Here is a 21,119-nt window from a genome sequence, read left to right as displayed (position 1 = left end):
GTAGGAAAGCAGATGACATTGTTGTCAATCATGAGGCTATGGCTAACCTGTTTGCTAACCAAACAAACCACAGCCAACGAGCGCTACTAGCATGTGAACAAAAGCAGTAAAATATGTTGGATGATGTTTATAAAACCTGTCGTTTCTGTAAAGAAACTATTTATCATACGCAGATTTAATAGCCAGATTGATACGGTCGTGAGTCACCGCAATGGGGGCAGCCATGTTTGTTGTCTGACGCTGTCGAGTGACGGGGCTGATGGCCAATCAGCTGCTGTGATCGGATTTCCGAACGACACTAACGCCGCCGTAGGCAGAGACTCCAGACCTGAATCGCCAGAACATTATTTTCTTAATGGGCGTGGCTAGCGATTCAGGGCTGGAGCCAGGCTAACTCAACATGGCTGGTGTCGTGCAACCCTAATACTGGCAGTTCTTTTAAGTGTAATCCATCAGTATTGTTTCATGATCTGGACCCTGCATGTGTTTTGGCCACCCATATTATGTGTGGCGTTACATTTGCTTAGGGGTAAATAATGGTTTCTGCACTCTTGTTTGATGGAACTGGTTAGATGTTATCCAACTGTCCCATTTACAAATACAAAAAGTAGAGCTGATGTAAAACTGGTTCCACTGAGTGCATACAAAGATTGCTTAATGCCCTAATGCAGATTTATGAACAATAAACAGCATCTGTGAATAGCAGAAGATGCAGGTGTAAAATAAATCTCATTAACTGCCAGAGTTTCTACATAGCCTATTGCATTCCTTGCCAGCGTTTTTAGTGTTTTGACTAATCTTTCAGACAAGAACCACAGAATATTTTGTTCTATGACAATGTAAACACCAAATATCTAAAAAGAGAGACGAGAGTCTATAATTTCATCGGGGGGAAAAAAGTGTGTCGGCACGATGTTCCGTTCTTTAGTTTTTGGCAAACACTTTATGGGAACAGAAAGCAGAGACAAATGTGTTTTTATAAATCAGAACATTAGACTGGACCGACGGATTGTTTTAGATTATTTGCAGGTGTACTCTTCTTCGGAAGTCATAGTAGCATCACTCACAGGTTGCACCCTCTATCGTATACACAGAAAAACTAAATTACAACGTCATAGTCAATGGCAGGCTGCACCATGGATTGAAATTATGAATATATTTGTCAATGGCAGTCAATGAGTTGAGATATGTTCTTTTACTTTTAAGTCCATATTGGTCTTTTCTGTGCTGATTTAAACGAAAAGTCCACAGTTGTCCACTGTATTATTGGACAACTTAAATATGCATATTCAATAACTGCCCTAAAACATCAATGCCCTTGTAAAATGAACCGCTTTCAAACTGAAGATTGTTTATGAAATTAATTTTGTGTAATTTAAGGCGCTAGCCTCTCCTATATACAGGTTTAATGTTTGTTTTTAGTTCAATGTTTTTTAAAAATGCCATTGACAATGAAGAGAAATTAATGTTTGTTTTGTCCCTAACAAACATTAAATCCCATTAACAATAAATATAATTTAATGTTTGTTTTGACACCGTTTGTTTTACATCAGCATCACCCTCCTCGATGTTGTAAGATGATAAGAGCGCCCCTCACTTCACACGGGTGTGATTTTTAAATTTTATTTTCTAGAATAGTAATCACCTCGCAATATGATGCACTGTGAGCGTGTAGAATGTCTATTTTTGGCTCTCTTTTGTGACCTCAGTTTGATAACTGATAGTTGATACTTTTGATTATCTGTGTGTTATGGCATGTTACATTCTGTAGTAAGAGCAACGGTGTCATAACTACACACCCTGCAGAACACACATCAACTTACCCCACCTTCTTCCTCACATCAATGAAGACACTAAAAAAAGATGCAGCCACTTGAAGATACATCCATACCGGACGCGATAAAATTAAATCGCATCACTTCAATCGCGGTAGCTGTGTCACTCTATTCAACTGACATTTTGTGAATTTGGTTGCAGGCAGCAGCATTGGCAATGTGTATATACTGTAAGTTATAACCAGTGTGCAGGGATTGATTTGTGAAAACAAAATGAGGGGACCACAAAAAGCTGAAATAGCCAATCTACAAGTTCACAACGCACGACATTGTGAGATTCATGTGAACCATTTTCAATATTTTGAAATTAGTTTACAAAAGAAACAAAAATTAACAAAAAGCAAAAGCATGTTTCAGCAAAAGAGCACCACGTGTGCTTACCAGAAATACCAGAGACAGACAAATGAATGATCTCTGTCTCATTGTCCAAGTGTTATATCAATAGCTCAGGATATCCACACGCAACAACAAACTACTGATCCAAATGGGTCCTGCATCAGATGTTGCCGTTTGCCTCCACGAAAATCGCTTGAGTTGAACATTTTTAAATCTACACAATCCATATCACTTCGGGCGTAGAAACAAAATATTGCTCGATCTTTGCGGTGACTTGATATTGAATCGTGTGGCATCCGTTGTGAACGCACCTCGGTCTCTGCAGCTTCCATCTTGAAGATGGGCTATGTCTCAGTCTGGATTGTTAAATGCTACACACAGAGGGGGTGGAGCAGTGAGATAATAAGATCACAGTATTGAATTACCTGGATCTCAAGTTCTGAGATCTGTTGCTGGAGTTCAGCCATAGCAGCGATGTTGTCAGCTTCTCGCAGCCTCACTGCCATCACCTCCTCCTTGCTCTGCAAGAACAAACAACACATAAATGAATACAAAGGGGCACCCGGAGAAAGTTCCTGCCCACTAATGCAGAGACTAGAGGTTAGAATGCAGTGGCCCGGGCATTAAAAACAAAAAAGAATTGGCAGTGTTTGCGGGAGGGAAGCCAGACGAAGAGGGTGAGCTTTGTTGTTGCACTAGCGATTTCTACAGGTTGGTCAAGGATCTCAGCAGGGGTGCTGAATATGAGGAATTGCGTGTTCCTCCACATGCTACGTCTTCCCAGTAAAGTTCCTCATACTGGCAGGCGATTCCCAGTATATCAGAGGCATGTCATTTCAATAGTACCTAACCTAAATGACCAACTATTGTGGGTCATTTGTGATAAGATTACATTAAGTATTTGGGGGAATCAGGGAATTGGCTAAATTAACCCATTTAGGCCTGAAATTTAAAAGATGTCTTCAAAATCCTGAAAAACCTTATGTCAAGAACAATTATATGTAATATGCCCATCTGAAAATATGTTGTTCCAGGGACCTCCCCAGAAGCAAAGATTTTAGTTAAAATGTTCACTCTGTAATAATATATATTCAAAGATTTGTCCCGCGTCCGAAACGGTTAAGAAATTACAGAGTTACCGTCCCCGGAACATCCCAACACCCAGGAACCCGCCCAGGGGGCCAGCCCGGTTCCGGCGAGGCTGGTGAGACTTGGTGGTGTGTTAGGCTGTGCAACAGTGACACTTGGTGGTGATAATATGCTATTTCCGTGCTCAGACCCAGGGACACAGCCAGGGACACACATAGCTGTCTATAAGAGTGGTTGCACCACCGAGGTTCCCCTCTACCAAAAGAAAATTGGTAGAGGGGAAAAAAGGAGTGGACCAAGTATAGACTCCTGGGTGACCCCAGTCTACAAAGTATTTATAGCCTATCAATACTTTGTAGACTGGGGTCACCCAGGAGTCTAGACTGTAAATTATTGCGCTGTTAGAGCTGGTTAACAGCGCAATAATTTACAGTCCTATATAATATAGCTAGCATAGCAATCAGTGTTTGGATCTGGGTCAATGAAATATACTCAGACAGGTGCTTTAGTTTTAGTTTTGATCATCAGAGCAGAATTATGGCCTTTTGTCCTACATTAACACATGTACTAAATGCCATCACTCAGCAGACTTGTTGTTATGTACCTTGCATTCAATCTCAGCTTGCTTCCTCTTGATGTCCTGCAGTTGCACGAGTAGACCTTTATTTTGTGCCGTGAGTGTCTGCACACGCTCCTGGAGGCTCCGCCCCTCCTGCTCAGCCCGCCGCAAGTGGTTTCCATGAATCTGATTCTGTGTGCACACATGAGTTAAGAACATTATGAATAAATATATTATATCATGTTGTGCATTAATCTGATGTCTCTCATTACACTCACTGTATTGGACTGGAGTAGAACATTCGTAGTCCTAATACTACACTGATGAATTGAATATGAAGGATCCCAATGGAAACAAGCCATAGGCTTTCTTGGGTTTTAAATCCTCTTAGAAGACCTTGTATTGAACTGTACTTTCCCATGCTTTTGTTCTGTAAACTGTAAAAGATTCAATCAAACTGGTGGAAACATAGACTTGGAAGATGACTGCTGCTCTCTGGTGGCCATTCCCCAACAGTACAACTATGCCATTATTTAGTTTAATGGTGAACCAACAATCCAATTCATGACACATATATTTTCACCTTTGTAATGAAAAAATAAAATAAAATAAAAACTTGTAAGTGTACAAATGTAACCAAATGGACCCTTAGCCATTGTGTACACTCTCAGACTTAAATGAACAATCAAGATTTTACAGTGAATGGTGGGGAATGGTGGAAGGGCCATTAACGCCAAGCACGATCTTAATTAACTACAAACATACTTCCACACTGAAGAATGATATGTTCTGTAAACAGTGGCACCAAATGCACACTGCATTGGAGTGTACACAGAGGCAGAGGGCAAGAGAGAGATCCCTGCCTCTGTGGTGATGAGTGACATATGCAATAGCATATGGATAATCTAAATCTGTATAATAATCTGATAATCTGAAGGAGGCGAGATAATTAGTTGTAGGCTATTCCTGTGGTAGTGCCAGTTAGCCTACCAGCTAGCGTTAGCTATTCATAATTAGGGATGGAGCTCGATAACAGATACCCGAAAAAATCCGATAACAAGCTCATTGAGTACCCGTTATCAATTAGCTTTGGGCTTTTCAAGCCTGTTATCGAGCATAGCGGCCCATGGCGTCATGTTTAAACAATCAAGAGGCGATTAAGAAATAAATGTAATCATCCATGTCGGTCTAAAAGTGTATTGATACCTGCCAAGCTGCCTGGGTAAACAAAATGACACTTTTAAAGTGACGGTACACCGTACAAATATTAACCAGTTAACAGTTTCTTAAATATTATTTTTATTGGTAAAAAGGTCAAATTGCCTTCCGTCTGTTAGAAAAGTACTGTATTATGAAGGCTCAAGTAAACTCCATATCTCCACTTGAGTTAGATCATTTAAAGCAGCATATTTACATTCGTTATAGTTATCTGCATGGTGTGAACAGCCCTTTGGTGTCTGGTTAAACCAGGAAAGCATCCGTGTCATTTTAGATTTAACTAAAAAGCTTTATTTTATATTTTGGCTGTTCAAAAATTGCAGACATGCAAGCTCGTAGCGTGGCACGAAGTGACACTGTGACACATTACAAGCTTGTAGATCTGCTATTTTTGAAAAATCATGAACATTTGCATACTATATATTATTTTAAAGTGAACATTTTTAACTAAAATCTTTGCTTCTGGAGGTTCCTGGAAAATAATATTTAGAGACGGGGATCCCCGGCCAAATATATATAATTTGGGGGGGGGTCCTTGACATGAAAACGTTTGAGCACCACTGACATAGAAAACTATTAGGATATAGACAGACATTTGTAGAGTCGGCCTCAGATCACAACAGGTCAATGTCTAATCTCCGAACCTGTGTCTCGAGCTCCAGCATCCTCTGGCGGGTTTCTCGGAGTTCGGCCTGGGCCTCGGCCTCACGCAGCCTAACGCTCATCAGCTCGTCCTGCAGCTCGCTCAGCGTGTTCTTCCGGGGGCTGTCCTTCCAGCGGCCAGCGGTGCGGGCCAAGTGACGCTGCAAGAGAAGGTGGCGTCTGTCAGTCAGTCATGAATCAATTGATCAAAAAGGATCTTCCAGAGCAGTCATTTTTAAAGTGGGGTCCAGGTCTTGGGAGGCCGTTCCAGTGGGTCCCTCAAAAAGTCATCATAGCAAAACCTATAAAAACACTGGAAAAATAGTTATAGTTTTGAAATATTTTTGGCACATACATGTTCTCAGATGGGGGATCAAATTAATTTGCGGGTCTTTGCCATGAACAGGATTGAGAAAGACTGTTCTAGAGGCCGTAAAGCGTATCCATTCCTTGTGTCCTTTGAAGGTAAAATATAAAATATCTCTTTATATATTGGGCACCTTAACCGTATTAATGCCAGGAACACGGAATTACGTTAATTTCTCCACCCTCCGCCAGAACGTAAAATTCTTCTTTAAATTATAGTAAATAGATAACTGGGTAGTTTATCAGGACATTCTAATTTGATGTAAATGCTCACCTGCCAGTGTTCCTCCAGGCCTCTGACCTGCTGCCTCAGCTCTTTGAGTCCAGTCAGAGCCTCGGCCTCCCTCAGCTTCACCCCTATCAGCTCCTCCTGGAGACGCACCACGTTGATGTCATCTGGGAGGGACATGTTCCTCTGGAAGATAAAAAATAAATAAAAATAAATACATATATATATTTTTTTTTATTAAAAAGTGGAAACTCAAGTTCTGCTCCCGGCCCTCTCTTCTATTCAGTATACTAGTGCTCATAGAAGTTTTTCTTTTTTAGGAAACAAATTTGCAATACACAATATGCAACAAACATTTTCGGGGCCATGTTGAAAACTGTATTGTATGATGTATTGTGTCGGCAGGTATATGAGGTTGAACACACACACACACCCTCTCCATATCCAGGATCTTGTCCTGCATCTCCTTGAGTGCACACTGGGATTCAGCCTCCTTCAGCCTGGCCTGGACCAGCTCCCTCTCCAGCTGTAGGATGAAGTCCTCTGTGTACCGCGGGTTGCCTTTCTGCAACAGACACCACAATGTCAGAAAAGCACACCAATATAGTGCATTATATCTACTGTGTCTGCTCACGTCTGGACATATTCAGGGACAATATAACAGGCATTTCTGAAAAGATCATTTTCAGTTTTTGAAAACACACCTTGGCATAGACACTCACTTCACCTCTGATTTCAACTGACACCAACAAATTATCCTTTGTGTATTGACTTCAAAATAAATATTTAATAGCCGCTTACGGCAGAGCAAGGCAGCAAATTATGTAAAACATCTTTGTATTCACTGCACACATTAGCATCTTGGATCAGGTCATCAATAATTGAGAATATTGCAGTGTCTGTTTGGTCAATGGTTATGCACCGATGACAGATGACTGGCTGGCTGAGAACAACAAACACCTCAGTGGTGTTAAATCCTACAAGCCGCTCACACATCTGCTTACAAATTCATGAGTACATTTCTAGAGACGCAGAACACTGCAAATGTGTAGCTGAGATGTGTGGAACACTGTGTCCCAATGTGAAGTCATGCATGCCCAAGGAGATCATTATGCATAAGCATAACCGGTGTGCAGAGTGGGGAGAGAAACCACATCCATGCCATTCTGGACGATTATGAACAAATGGCTTCGATTTGCTGTCGTTTGTTTCGTTTTTTCACTTCGTAAAATGGTAACAATAAAGGAGGAGAAAAAGCATGGCAAATTCAAACTTGAACAGAAAAACAAACAAAACACGTTTTCAAGCAAGTCTCAACAACAGTCGGTCTGAGGTTACACGTTGCAAACACACTGGTTTGACTCAAAAGAAAACCATGGTGTCACAATAGCAGGTTTGTCGTATCACTTTGTGGATCGTGTTGCCAGGTCGAAGGGTTGTTTAGGGCCTTGCCTCTAGTCTGCTATCACTTGCCAAGCTGGGGAGACTGTGGCCCTTTCCTTACCGCTTGAGACTGCTGCTGCTGCGGCTGCCTGATGGATTTTTGGGCCTGCTCCAGTTGAGCAGTTGTTTCTTCACAGTGCTGTTTGACCGTGGCCAGCTCCCGTTTGACCAGGTAGGTCTCCTCTGCCTCCTGGGCGCGAGTCACTTGTCCCTTGGGGACATAGCCAACCGAGGGGGGATGGGGTGAGCGCGGTGAAAGGGGTGAAAACAGAACGGTCGGGCAAAATGAAAGGATGGAGAACAAGCACATGCTGTTGGTTTGGAGGGGTTGGTTTTTTTAGATGAATTCTGAGCATGATTTGTGATTATTCTGAGTTTTGTGATATGCAGTGGTGTGGTGTTACATGCACTTTATACTCAGTCAGTAGTGGTTATTGCAAATGAGATCCGCTAGGGTTAGTTTTATTTCTCTTATACAGAATGTTGTTAATCTCTATGCTAGTCATTTTGGAAGATACTGACCATTATGATAATTTTGTCATTTTTAAGTGCTAACGATGAGCATGCAAAGTAAAAAAGGGTAAAGGTTCGATACAAGTGATAAGGACATGAAAATAGGCAATATACCTGGATCAATCTATCTGCCAAGGAAGCACTTTCCTACAAAACAGAAATATCAACAAGAGAGCAGAGAGTGAAAGACAATACAAGAAGACAGGTTGTAACACAAAAAAGAGGAACAATTGATTTTTCTAGAGAAGATAGGCAATGTTCCTCTCAGCTCCCGTTTGGACAAAATCAGTAGAACTGTTATCGTTCAGAGTCAGAAAAGGAACATTGCCGTGCAGCGTGGTGACGAGATTGTGAATGAGGTGGTGACAGTGTGGAAATTAGATGGTGTTGGAAAAACACAGTGACACATTTCACACAGGCAAAGCACAGGACAGCTAACAGCAAATAGAGCCCAGAGGAGAAAGCGCAGTGAGACATCAGCACTAATAGTGTTTAGGAGCCATGCTTGTTCGAACGCAACAGAGGGTCCATTGCTTTTAAGTGGCGTTCATCCAATCTTTTGAATGATCTTACATTAGCAAATGTATTATGAATAAGAGACCAGAGTGAAGCAACCTTGAACTGGTTTAAAAATAAGTCTCCAGGCAAAGTCTCCTTTGTGACGGACGTCGGACACCCTGGCATATTCACTGCAGAGACCTCATGCGTGGCACTTGCACCAGGCAGTGGCAGCACCCATTTGTGCCATACAACGCATGAATGATACAAACAGCACACCTTGGCATGCAGTGCTCCGTATCATCTCCCAATGTGTGTTAAGCATTCACTTTCGCATTCCAGACAAAGCATGTTAACGGTTGCTGCTTTGAGTTAGACGTGACCATAAGAATGACATAGATCCCTGCGTGTAAATACAGTACATGTACGCCACACACATTCATCATAACAGAGGCAACATGCATTCCGATGGCCAACTTCTGTTTTAAGATATTAACTAATACAAACCCCCTGAACATAGAGGAAGTTATCATAAGGGTAGTTGTGCACAGGTCTAGTTTACCGCAAATAGATAGATTGTAGCTCTACTATTTTTGGTGTGCAATACACTGTGCAACAAAGTATAAACCACTGTTTAGTTGGATGGGTTTCAACAAGTATAGCCTAGTTAGTGAATATGTGACTCCACGTGTGTTCTCAGCGGTCAACCGGAGATGCAATTGCATACATATGAACATACACTGGATGGGTTAATGCAACAATGTTGGTGACCTCAAAGTGAAAGCCCACGACAGTGAATGACTGGTGCATGCACTGCCATGGTTGTTATGTTACCCAGATTGTACTCACTTTCTCCAATGTATCTATCCTCTGCTTCAGAAGCCTGTTCTCATTTCGCAACCTCTGCGTTAAAAAAACGAAAACAAGGTCAGTAATGGTGAACGGTTTGCAATATAGTGCATCATTGCGCATCTTAACACATTCACTTGATAATGTTTTATGATAGATTGTGGTTGTATGCTACTTACATTAGCTCTGGGTTGCTAGTAAATTGAGTAAACAGAAAATGAATCGGAAACAAGATGGACGTGCCCGTCCACTTGTAGTCGTTTACCTTATTTCAAATGCCTTAAGAGGTGACTTAACTTTCCTTCTTTCCCCTCCAAGGAATATAAGATAAATTGTGTGTAGCCAAGGCAAATCAAACACCCCAACCACAATCCATTCACACCACTGCTGCAGCCAAGGCCAAGGAAGCTCTGAGAAGGAAGTGAAGTGGTCACGTGACTGGGCTGCGCCATGACACTTTCATGGACACTTTCATGGGAGCCAAACTACCCGGAAGTTTGGCAGAATGCACTGGCGTCAATGAGAGCTCAGTGACCAGCTCATGAACAAAGATTATTTATGAACAATTGAGACCTTTTGTAAAGTAATCACTTCTGGAAAAAAAAGGGAAAAAAAACAGAAGACATGTAACACATTATTGTCTGCTGTGTTGCTTTTCGATGTGTACACTGTGTAAATTTTATAGAGGTATGGTATCTAAAGAGCACAAAGTACCTTTCTGAATGCACCAAGTATCGCGAGACTTCCCACCGTTTCCTGTCTGGCAGCCAGATCTCGCGATACTTCAGAGCCAGAAACGATACCTGCTGCCGTTTAGATCCTAAGATAAAATTATATACTGTGCACATCAAAAAGTAAGTGATTAGAAAACCTGTGATATGTCTTCTATTTTCCAGAAGTGATTACTTTACAAAAGGTCTCAATTGTTCATAAATAATGTTTGTTATGAGCTGGTCCAGCCGGCTCCATTCACTGCCATGTATTCATTGCACTTCCGGTGTGAGTTTGGCTCCCATGAAAGTGTCATGGCGCAGCCCAGTCACGTGACCACTTCCCTTCCTTCTCAGAGCTTCCTTGGCCAAGGCCAGGTAAGCATTACCGGGGTATCACATGCCACAGCACCAGACTCATTTTCACCTGGCAAACATTTGAGTGCTGAGCAAGTGCTGAGCGTCATCGCCATGTTGTTTTGCCACTTAACCATGCATATGTTATACCCGATGCTCTGCATTTCATATATACATCCATGTCACTTTAACAATGCATTGTATATGAAACTGTGATTTTAAATACCATACTGCTATTTGTATGTACTGGACAAGCACAAACAGCATTTCGGACATTTCTAGCACCACCTATCCATTGCAAAAGTTTTAGTCATGCACCTTATGGCTTATGTATATAATTTGATTTCTCATTTTTATTTGTCTGTGCCTTCCTTCCCATGATTCTCTCTAAAACTGAGATCTTGCACAAAACAAATTTGCACCGACTCTTTTACACCTGTAATCATGTGACGTGACAATTAAATTGATCTTTCATGTTGGTCCCACGGAAATCAAATAGGTCCCCAATAACATTACTGTTTGCTTTGTTGTTCGTCTGGTGTCAAGTCGTTTTTAAGGTGCATTCACAGTGGACGGATACAAATAATCATGCATTTCATGTATTTTATGTCACTGTTTTTTAGTCATGATATAAACGTGGAATGTGTTTTGGCTCGGTTCGATGGACACACGCTCAATATAAGCTATACCCAATATCTCTGGCTGCACAGTGTTTCAAAGAATGTCTATGATTTGGTTATCACCATGTAGCCTTATCAGGGTAAAATATGATACTTCCCATAGACACTCATAGTGAGTTTACTGCATCCTTTTGGATTATTTTGTGTCAGATATGTAGGACCTGTAGTGTTTTCAACATCCCTGCAGGATTTCCAAAATCCAAATCGTGTCAATCGAATTCCTATCATTTTGTTTTGTTGCCGTTCAATGTGTCATGTTCAATGTGTCATGTTCAATGTGTCATGTTCAATGTGTCATGTTCAATGTGTCATGTTCAATGAGTCATGTTCAATGAGTCATGTTCAATGTGTCATGTTCAATGAGTCATGTTCAATGTGTCATGTTCAATGTGTCATGTTCAATGTGTCATGTTCAATGAGTCATGTTCAATGTGTCATGTTCAATGTGTCATGTTCAATGAGTCATGCCCGTTTCACTGCACTCACCTTAATCTCCACCTGCTCCTCCATCTCTTTACTTTTGATTGTAGTGTATTCTTTTTCCAACCTGAAATAATTATATAAAATAAATTATATAAATAAATGTGACAGAAAACATTCATAAAATAAAAATGAACAATTTCAAGAAACTGTAGTATAAGCCAACATTACATGTATTTTTTGGGGGGAATAAAACGTTTCAGTGTGACTAGTCTTCCAGCACATTATTTACAATTCCAGTGTCAAGGTAGGGAGAAAAATAAAAGCTTCCGCAGTTATGGAAATGGCAGGACTCACTTCTTCATCTTCTTGGCATTGTACTTGACTTGATAGGCAGCCTGGATGACCTTGTCTGGCCCGCTGTCCAGCTGACGTGGAATGACCTTCTGAAAGTGCTGGAGCGCAGCAAGGAAAAAGAGAGATTGGATGAGAGCCAGTCAGGGTCCATATACCACTTGCTTTACAAATGCTGTGGTAAGGTGTTCTTCTGCCACCAAAATGTCAGTGTGCGCATTGGGAGCGCACATATATATAAATCAATTTAACGTGGTGGTGAGAGTTTAACCCATTTTGGGCGGGAACCCCTTTTGGCGTTAGCATTATGTTATGCTTTAGCTATTGAAAAATAGCAGATCTACAAGCTCATAGCGCGCCACCGAGTGGCGCGCTACGAGCTTGTAGGTCTGCTATTTTTTAAAAATCGAAGAACGACTGACATAGAAACATAGCTTTTTCAGAAAACTGTCAGGATGTAGAAGACATTTTTAGAATCTGATCTCAGGTCAGAATGGGTTATGCTGATTGTGAGCATGGGCTCATGAGAGCTCCAAAACAGGGGCACAGATGTTGCTTACTGCTTTGTTGTTTGTACCTGTAACATTCCCTCCATGTCGAGCTGTATGAGTTCCGTCAGGTTCATTTCGAGGATGGCTAGCCCGACACGGAACACAATCTCCAGTCCCTTAAAAAAAACATCACCAGTCATCACTAGGAATTCTTAGAATAGCTTCCACAGGTCCAATGGCTCCATTAACCACAGGAACCCTAGATCCTGAAACTGGGTGGACATTCGTGAAAATAGTTGATCTACAAGTTCAAGTAAACCTGTGGATCGGCCATTTTCCTTTGGTGAAGAGGGGGGAAAAGGAGAGGAGGATCAAGTATAGACCCCTGGGGTGACCGGGGTGGTCAACAAAGTATATATATAGGGTTTAAGTGGTTAAATGAGAACAAAAATGTATACAGAGATATTGAACATGCTTATTTTAAGTCTGTCAAAAGTGTCATCTCTTCTGCCTCACCTTTAACCTGTTATTCTTAAGACAGATTTCAGTATAGAAAGGCCATAAAACAAGTATTACTTTTTATAATTAAGGAAGATTAGAGAGATGGAGACAATACAAAATATAAATGTTGACACTCACAAAATTGACTAATTTGTCTCATTTATTTGTGCCGCTAGGTGGCGCTAACGGACCACATACCGTCGATTCTCTATTGTCGCTTGATTAAATCTTGTATTTTATCAGCAGGTATTATTGAACAGTTAAACCTTTTAACCAAGAAAAAGTTGAACTCAAAATGGTGATTCATGGTCTCTTCAAACTGACCTCCAACATGAAGATGTCGAAGATCCTGGTGGCAACGGGCAGAGGGAAGGAGGTGAGGAATATGGTGAGGAACCAGGAGGAGGCGTACATGGACGTGTGGAAGCTCTGGGCCTGGAAATGCACATGGAGGTCCGGCAGATGCTCCTGCGTGATCGAAAGGTTGTGAGAAATCATTTCCCATAACTTCTTAACCTGCCCCTGCAGTGATTTAATTTGTCATAATACGGCTCCTACCTGGATCATACACTCAAACTGGTACATGCAGAGGCCCAGCTCAGCCATGCTGGGTTTGAAGAGCTCCCGCAACCTGTAGTCCTGCATCAGCTTCACAAACACACAGAACGCCTCCTCTTCTGGCATCTAGAGATGAAAACATTGCAATATTCAAACACTCGCACTCTCTCTTGGATGAGAGTCTCTCTCATCCAGCTGTACAAATATGTACACACGGATGCTGGACAATTTGCCGGAAGGCAATAACGAATCTGTGTCTCCAAGGAAACAGTTTGTGTGTCGAAGGCATAATTGGGATTACCTGCATGAGCAGCAGTCCCACAATGAAGGCACTCCCTTGACAATAGCCGACCTCACGGTCCACCAGAGAATAGGCCTGAGACAACAGAAAGGGATGTGGGATAAGTATCAGTGGTCTCTGGAGCACAGTTGGTTTTACATGAGAAACTACACAGACATGGACTGCTGGTCAAGCCATTTGTAGAGCATGTGTTTTCCTGACATAATGCCACATTTGTTGGACAACTAATGTTGGACATAAAATTATTTGAGTGGTGACGTCATGTTAACCTGACTCCGCCAGATGAGGCAGCAGAGAGTACAGGAGGGGGGAACCCAGTGTACTCTCTGCTGCCCCATCTGGCGGACTCAGGTTAACGCCATGTGTCTTTGGGAACAAAACTAGTCAAAACTAGTGTGTGTGTGTGTGTGTGTGTGTGTGTGTGTGTGTGTGTGCGTGCGTGTGACCGAAACCAAACTATACACTCACAAATTGCATTACTTGCTGCCTTGAATTGGAGTGAAATAGCAACCAACCTGTGAAGCTTGTACAGATATGTATGTGTTTCACTGGGGGAAACAGCAAAGAAAATTACCTTCATGACATTGAAGAGCACCTCCTGTCCCGAGCTGTCTTTCTCCTTGAAGAAATCATGTTCTGGGTACGTGCGCGCTATGTCCCTGCGAATCAGCTTCTCACAGGGCGAAGTCATCTTCAGGAGCTCCGAGTACTGATCTTTGATGGGCATGTTCTGGGCATTGCAGAGAAGTTGCCATACTATCGCCCGAAAGTGATGAGGAATCCCTTTTCTGACTAGGTCCTGTGAGGGATAATGAGAAAAGGTATCCATTAAGTCCTGTCAACCTACTACACAATCAGTAAAAGGCATAAAAAGCCCCAAAATACATCAACAACTATCAAACTGTTTCCCTAGATTATATGCCTCTGGCATACTCTCCAGTCATTGCTCCTGCTTTGACGAGTAGCAATTGCTGTGTTCTTAGTTTTATATTAGCTTAGTAGTTTCGTGATGTATTGTTCTTATTAGTCTTCTTTAGTCTGTACTTGGTTTAGTGGTTAGCTATTTAGACTCTCTCCGAGCCTCCCTGGTAGTAGGTTTTTGGTATTACGGATGTCATATGTTTGTCTTGTCCTGTATTTGTTGTTACTGGCAGAGCTGTGTAACATTTATTTGCCTCTTCTCTTGGCCAGTGCGCACTTGTAAAAGAGACTATGGTCTCAATGTGATTTTACTGGTTAAATAAAGGTGTAAAAAAAGAAAAAAAAAAAAAAGATATTTCCAAAAATATACATGTTTTGAACAGGGGAACAGGCTGGCCTCCACCAGGGACTACAACACACACACCAGTGTTATTTATATCAGGATACAGCCATGCGTCTGTTCATCTCATTATGCTCTCTAATATGTTATCCCATTCTAGCACGGGATGTTCCACATGATAACACAATTTTCCGCCACTAAATAATCTTGTCAGCGAGGTGTCCTGCAGAGCGAAATGTTTTCCTTGCATATTATTGCCGATATAACTCCATTAATCCCATCTCTGGGAGGGAACACTGCCTTGTGCAGCTGTTGAGCGTGGTGTGGGTGCAGGGTGTATCTGGATCAGAGGTCCACCCATGCAGGCTTTCAGCAGGGGATCTCTCTCCTCTCACCGAGGTCAGCCAAGACAGGCCGAGCCTTGTGCTGGAACAATAAACCCTCTCACATCCTGTCTTGTCTGAGAGAGAAAGCTGAACTCTGTGCCACCACACTTGCTGCTCATTCTGTCACCCTCGTCTTCCCAGCCCACCGTCATAGTCTCTCTCTCACTAACACACCGATGTAAGTGGAAACTCATGAATTAGGCATTCATGTAAGACATCTGGAGTCATCGCTGACGCCTACCCATATTACTGCGCTACAGTAAACCTGGTCTGCCTTTAGTGCATATTCACTTGGTTTTGCTAGAAAGAGTCTTCTCTGCCAGAGCAGTAGAAAGGAAAGTCCAGAGGGCAAAATGAATACATCATTAATACATTAAAAATAGTTTCGCTGACAGGGAAGAAAAGAAAAAAAGTTGGAGGTTCCCTTCTACACTCATGCGAATAAAATCATGTTTCCACTTTCTACGGAAGCTGAGGGGAAGAGAAAACCAACTGACCGACTGTTTCAGAGAAGGAATTGGTGATGATTAATATCACAGGCCAGTTGTGCCATCTGGCCATGACATACCACAATAACACATTGATTATTGCGATGCAGTTTCTTTACTACACTTCCCCCGGTTACACAGACACATGCTGTATGTACACACATCTTTTGAGCTCCTTGACATTCACATGTGTACTTAAGCACAACAGCTCAAATTACAAACCGATAGTTCTTTAACATGGTTTGGAGACAAACAAGTTCTCAAGAGCCCCTTTATATGATCAAACTCAAATTGAGTTTCAAAGGTCAAGAACTAAAATAATAAAGTTCAAGGACAACACTGAGGCACTACACACACACAAACTTAGCCGTAGGAATGACTTTTAAACCGAGTAGGTAAACAGTCAAGATAGGGGAATTGTTTGGTTCATTGCCAGAGGTAAAAGCTTGAGGCACAACTTTGTAGGGATAGAGATTCTAAGTACAGTCTAACTTAAAGGATGAGCTCTTTAGACAAAGTCATATTGTTGGGGCCCACATAACAGATTCAGTTTCTTGCCTTGGTCCAGTGTAATGGAAACATAGGCCTACTATTGTCGTCATTCTATGAAGAGAAAACCTGTAGGCAATTTCCATCAAAGTTGAATTTGTGAGCACAAATTTTGTTTCAGTTGACATCCTGCGTGCAAGATATTACAAGTGCCTGACCTTTTAAGTCACTAAACAGGGCAGGCGTGCAGAGGCCTTGAGGCTCTGCATGGTGTGCCTGAGCAAGCCGCTAGGCACGCCAATGTTTGTGCCAAACAGATGATGGCTGCACGTGACGTGTCCATGAGTGCCCTGTCCGAATTAGCAAGTTGTCGTGTGCAAAATAGGTTATTAGGTGAACCAAAACAAGCTCTGTCCATGAAATGAAAATGTAGTCAGTGTGTCTGTCAACTGTGGTCCAAACAGTTAGGGGTGAAATGATGAATCAAATAATGGATTCATTGTTCAATGGGAAATGCATCCAATTTTGCGATTTACAAATTCTATTGTGAATTTTTGTCTATGCTCCTAATATTATAGAAGGAGAGTTAAACGTTGTTTTGGACTGCTGTAAGTCGTAAAACCAGTAGTAATCTCAGTTAATGAATAATTATTAGTATTTGCAGTTCCTGAGTAGCATGCCTGACTTTGGATAACAACATCATAGGTGAGCTGAGGTCAAACGTGCTTCTGTGAGCTCATAATCCAGCCTAATCGAGAGCACACAGGACCAGAGTTGGTCACTAAAAAAATACATTTACAAATGTATTGTAAGGTAGGGCAAGTGCTATTTAAGCGTTTTAAGCCATGAGTTCCTTCTCCTGATTGGATCAAATTGGTATCCCGACCTGAAAATGCCTGTTCTGTGCTGGAGAGAGCCCTGTTGCAGGAACAGACAATCTACAAGCTCACCATACATTGACATTAAAAAATAAAATGTACTTTAGAATTTCTACTTGGGAATCATTGAATATTGAAATAAATATTCGTACCCCAGTACATGTGTACTACCCAAATACACATTTGGCAACTTTCACTTGAGTAATATTTGACCAGGATTATCCATATTTTGACTCAAGTACTGGGGTTGAGTACTTTGTCCACCTCACCTTGAGCTGCTTCTCCTTCTTCTTGCGCACGTCCTCCCACTCGTTGACGATGCGTCCCCAGAGGATCCAGGTGTCTTCCTCCAGGTGGGAGAGGTTGGAGGAGGCAGAGGAGCTGGACACCAGCGAGGAGCCACTGTTCCGCCTCGAGCCATTCACGGAGCGCAGGGACTTGCTGTCCGTCTCCAACAGCCTGCGGAGGGTACAGTCAAACATAACTGTGTGAGACATTATTTCACTTCAACATCTGATGAAATGGCACCTAGGCTGGTAATCCAGCCTGACAGTGTGTCACAGGTTCGAGTCCCAACCCTGATGACCTTTGCTGCGTGTGTTCTAAATAGGTTTGAATGGGGTTTCTAGGTGTATGTAGGACTAGTAGCATGGCAAAGTTTGTGCTATTGCCATTGAGAATGCATTAAATAAATACGGGGGGGACAGCAGAAACTGCCTGTCATAGGGAGGGGGGAGATAAATGTGTGGGCACCCCTGGTGTGAAGGAAAACCTGAATACACAATACTGAATACACAAATCCTCAAAGTGTTGTTGCACCCCATAAATAGCAAGCACATGGTATTAACTGTCTCTTCCACCAATGGTTGTCTCTCAATGTCAGAACAAAGACTGGTTTGTGTGAAGAGGCAACACAATGACGCCAAAGGTGTTTGCACACTGGTACGTTTTTCGGACCAAATTTCAGAGTGAATTTCAGAGCACGTAAAAAAAATAATCAACCTCACTTTATGTCAATCACGTTTGAAACCTGTCGGGATAATGCCGCTGCTTCTTATATAATGTCTGGAATGATTCTTCCTGTTTGGGGAACGTGATAGGATGAACCCAATATTTTCTTTTCCTTTCCTTTTACAAGATGATTTTTAGTCCTTTTCTTTTAAATAAGAGAAGGACTAAAAATCATCTTCACTGGTGCTGCTCGACTCCATTCCTTTCTGCAAAAACATTGCTACGAATATAAATAATATGCAGACTCTGTGAGCAAGGATATTTTGCTTGCCGTTTTCTTATTTTTGGGGGATTTCGGATCCACAAAAAGCAACAAAAAAAAACACCTTTACGGTGCTGAATTTTAGAGATAAAAGTATAATGTTTCCTTCAAATGGTAGGGAAGCATAAGTTCAAAACAAACAAAGAATCCCCTCAAAGTGAGACAAGAAAAAAACAGTGACTACAGTCAAATTTGAAACTATGAGAGTGTAATTTTGTGCACCCTTTAAGTTAAATGAACACTCAGTTTGACTGCGTATATAAAAGGGTTGTGTGCATAATTATGTTGTCAATGCAGTGTACATTTAGTGTAGTTTATACTGAGGAAATATTTCAGGCAAAGGCGCCGGGTGACTGAAGCTGGGGCACAAAGCCACTCACATTTATAGTGCAGATATTCCTGTGATGTTATAAAGTGATACAATCCTACATGCCCTCAAAGTGACTGACGGCTAATTTATAGCTCCTCTGTGGTACGTGTTGCTTGCCAAAAATAACTGATCTACACGCTAATAACGTGTAGAACTGTTATTTTTGGCAAATGATAGCCTCACATGATTAAGTAATGAGCGGCCAAATATAAAAAAATGGCATGACTTTTCCCCAACAAAAAAAACAAACAAACATACAGGCCAATCACAGGTCGGTATGACAGCAACAACAAATCCCACAGGAAATGTAAAAGCGTTCTCGACTCATAACGTAATTAAATGTTTTGACAAGTCATAAACACCAATCCTTAAAATGGTATGTTGAAGACAAAACCTGGAGCCATGCGTGTCATACTTCAACAAACTAACATTGGCTTGTACCGTCACTAGAGCTGCCGACAGCGTTGGCCTGCTCAAGGATCAGCCTACAGAGAGGAAAAGTGTGGCTCCTGGCCTGTTACAGTACTCTGCAGAGAACCCCATGGCTGGCAGGCAGGCACACAAAGGCTCAGACACCTGATCTCGGAAAATGTGGGGAGGAAGGGGCCCTCTCGACTGCAGCGGGTGACGTCACCGGGGAGTGCTCCCAGCCTAGCTCGGGTTACAGCTAGATTTGGGTCACGGAGGGAGGGGAACGAATGCAATGCATGTCTCTATGAGCACAGCCTGCGTGTCCAGCATATGGGTTAGGATGAACAGTGGTGAATCATCTGGGCGTGATGTAAGGTTGTGCGGTTTAAAATGGTTGTATGAAATCTTGACAGTCGCGTCGGCCAAACAGTGTCACGTGACATGTGCGTTGTGTGCCACGCAGTAGAGAATGGCAGCATCAAATAACAGCTGGAGACCGCGTCTAAAACTAAGTAATGCGACACCCACACTATGGGAACTTTGTATTTCTACTAATCTACTATCCCTATCAGCCACCGTCAGCCGCAAACTCTGCGATCGCGCTAGAAAATGAAATATTGTGAGAACAGCTCCGCTCCCAAGCTGGAGTTATACCACCGTATACAGTGGACCGCTTGCAGAAAATAGCAGATCTACAAGTCGCGCCTGTGACACGCTGTAAGCTTGTAGATCTGCTATTTTCGGCACACGGCCCCGTCCTACGACAAAGTATACATTCAGCTGTAACCTGTAACACACACGTGTCGTGTAGTGCCAGACAGTGTCGGGTTTACTGTGTGACTATCATCAAATAAACGCCTGGATCCAACTCCTGAGGTAAAATTAACTGCTGAGTGCTGACAAACGCGTTTATACGACAAAGAATAATTTTTAGTGATGCACCGATGTATCAGTCCACATATCGTATCGGCCGATATCATTGTTATCGGTCAATATCGTTATCGGCTAATAAAACTGACATTAACCGATGGCAGTAGCCAATATTTATCTGTTGTTGATAAAGCATACATTTTGCATTAGCTACGTTGGTGTGTTGGTTATCTGCATCCTACCAAGTTGTAGATTCGGAATTTATTTCTTGTATTGAAGATATAATAATAGTATAGTTTCCTTGGCACAAAAGGGGGAAATAAAAACAACAAAAACTAAACAAACATCTATCGGTATGAGTATCGGCTGAATTGTTATTTTAAACATCAGTATCGTATCGGACAAGAAATTCCATATCGGTGCATCCCTAATTATTTTCATGCCTAAGTTGAAGGATAGCCTACTGCAGTTTCAGTTTCCACCATCCATGGCAACGACGTGGCAACTGTTTTTACAGACGTCATTTTTATGGACAAAATGAAATACATCCTGGCCTGTCCGCCCCCCCGGGCAGCGAACTCACATTTCAAATCGCATTGATTGACTTGTGACAAACAACTGACACAAGTTTTAATATCCAGACTTGACAATAATCAGTTAAGATAGAATTAAGTGCGGCTGGGAACATTGTATGCCCCAGTCAATAAAGTGTTTATGCATGTTCATTTTAGACTCTTTAGCATT

General features: G+C 41.9%; 1 protein-coding gene across 4 annotated transcripts in view; it reads right to left on the bottom strand.

Annotated features, from left to right (window-relative positions):
- evi5b (ecotropic viral integration site 5b) overlaps window positions 1–21,119 on the bottom strand; it is a 42,854-nt gene that overhangs the window by 8,799 nt on the left and 12,936 nt on the right. Inside the window, exons 3-18 of one of the 4 annotated variants that reach the window (XM_079506889.1) lie at window positions 17,721–17,910; window positions 14,524–14,748; window positions 13,950–14,024; window positions 13,649–13,774; window positions 13,415–13,558; window positions 12,676–12,765; window positions 12,102–12,199; window positions 11,811–11,871; window positions 9,578–9,631; window positions 8,345–8,377; window positions 7,779–7,928; window positions 6,708–6,839; window positions 6,320–6,460; window positions 5,682–5,840; window positions 3,865–4,011; window positions 2,597–2,692 (exon numbers count right to left, since the gene is read on the bottom strand). In XM_079506889.1, the coding sequence (XP_079363015.1) occupies window positions 2,597–2,692; window positions 3,865–4,011; window positions 5,682–5,840; window positions 6,320–6,460; window positions 6,708–6,839; window positions 7,779–7,928; window positions 8,345–8,377; window positions 9,578–9,631; window positions 11,811–11,871; window positions 12,102–12,199; window positions 12,676–12,765; window positions 13,415–13,558; window positions 13,649–13,774; window positions 13,950–14,024; window positions 14,524–14,748; window positions 17,721–17,910 (1,921 nt within the window). The remainder of the gene's footprint in view (window positions 1–2,596; window positions 2,693–3,864; window positions 4,012–5,681; window positions 5,841–6,319; window positions 6,461–6,707; window positions 6,840–7,778; window positions 7,929–8,344; window positions 8,378–9,577; window positions 9,632–11,810; window positions 11,872–12,101; window positions 12,200–12,675; window positions 12,766–13,414; window positions 13,559–13,648; window positions 13,775–13,949; window positions 14,025–14,523; window positions 14,749–17,720; window positions 17,911–21,119) is intronic. The other 3 variants (XM_079506890.1, XM_079506891.1, XM_079506892.1) reach the window with 3 other exon arrangements.

The sequence above is a fragment of the Electrona antarctica genome (genome assembly GCF_951216825.1).
Source record: "Electrona antarctica genome assembly, chromosome: 7".
NCBI classification, from domain to species: Eukaryota; Metazoa; Chordata; class Actinopteri; order Myctophiformes; family Myctophidae; genus Electrona; species Electrona antarctica.
This window is presented reverse-complemented; position numbering and strand designations above follow the sequence as displayed.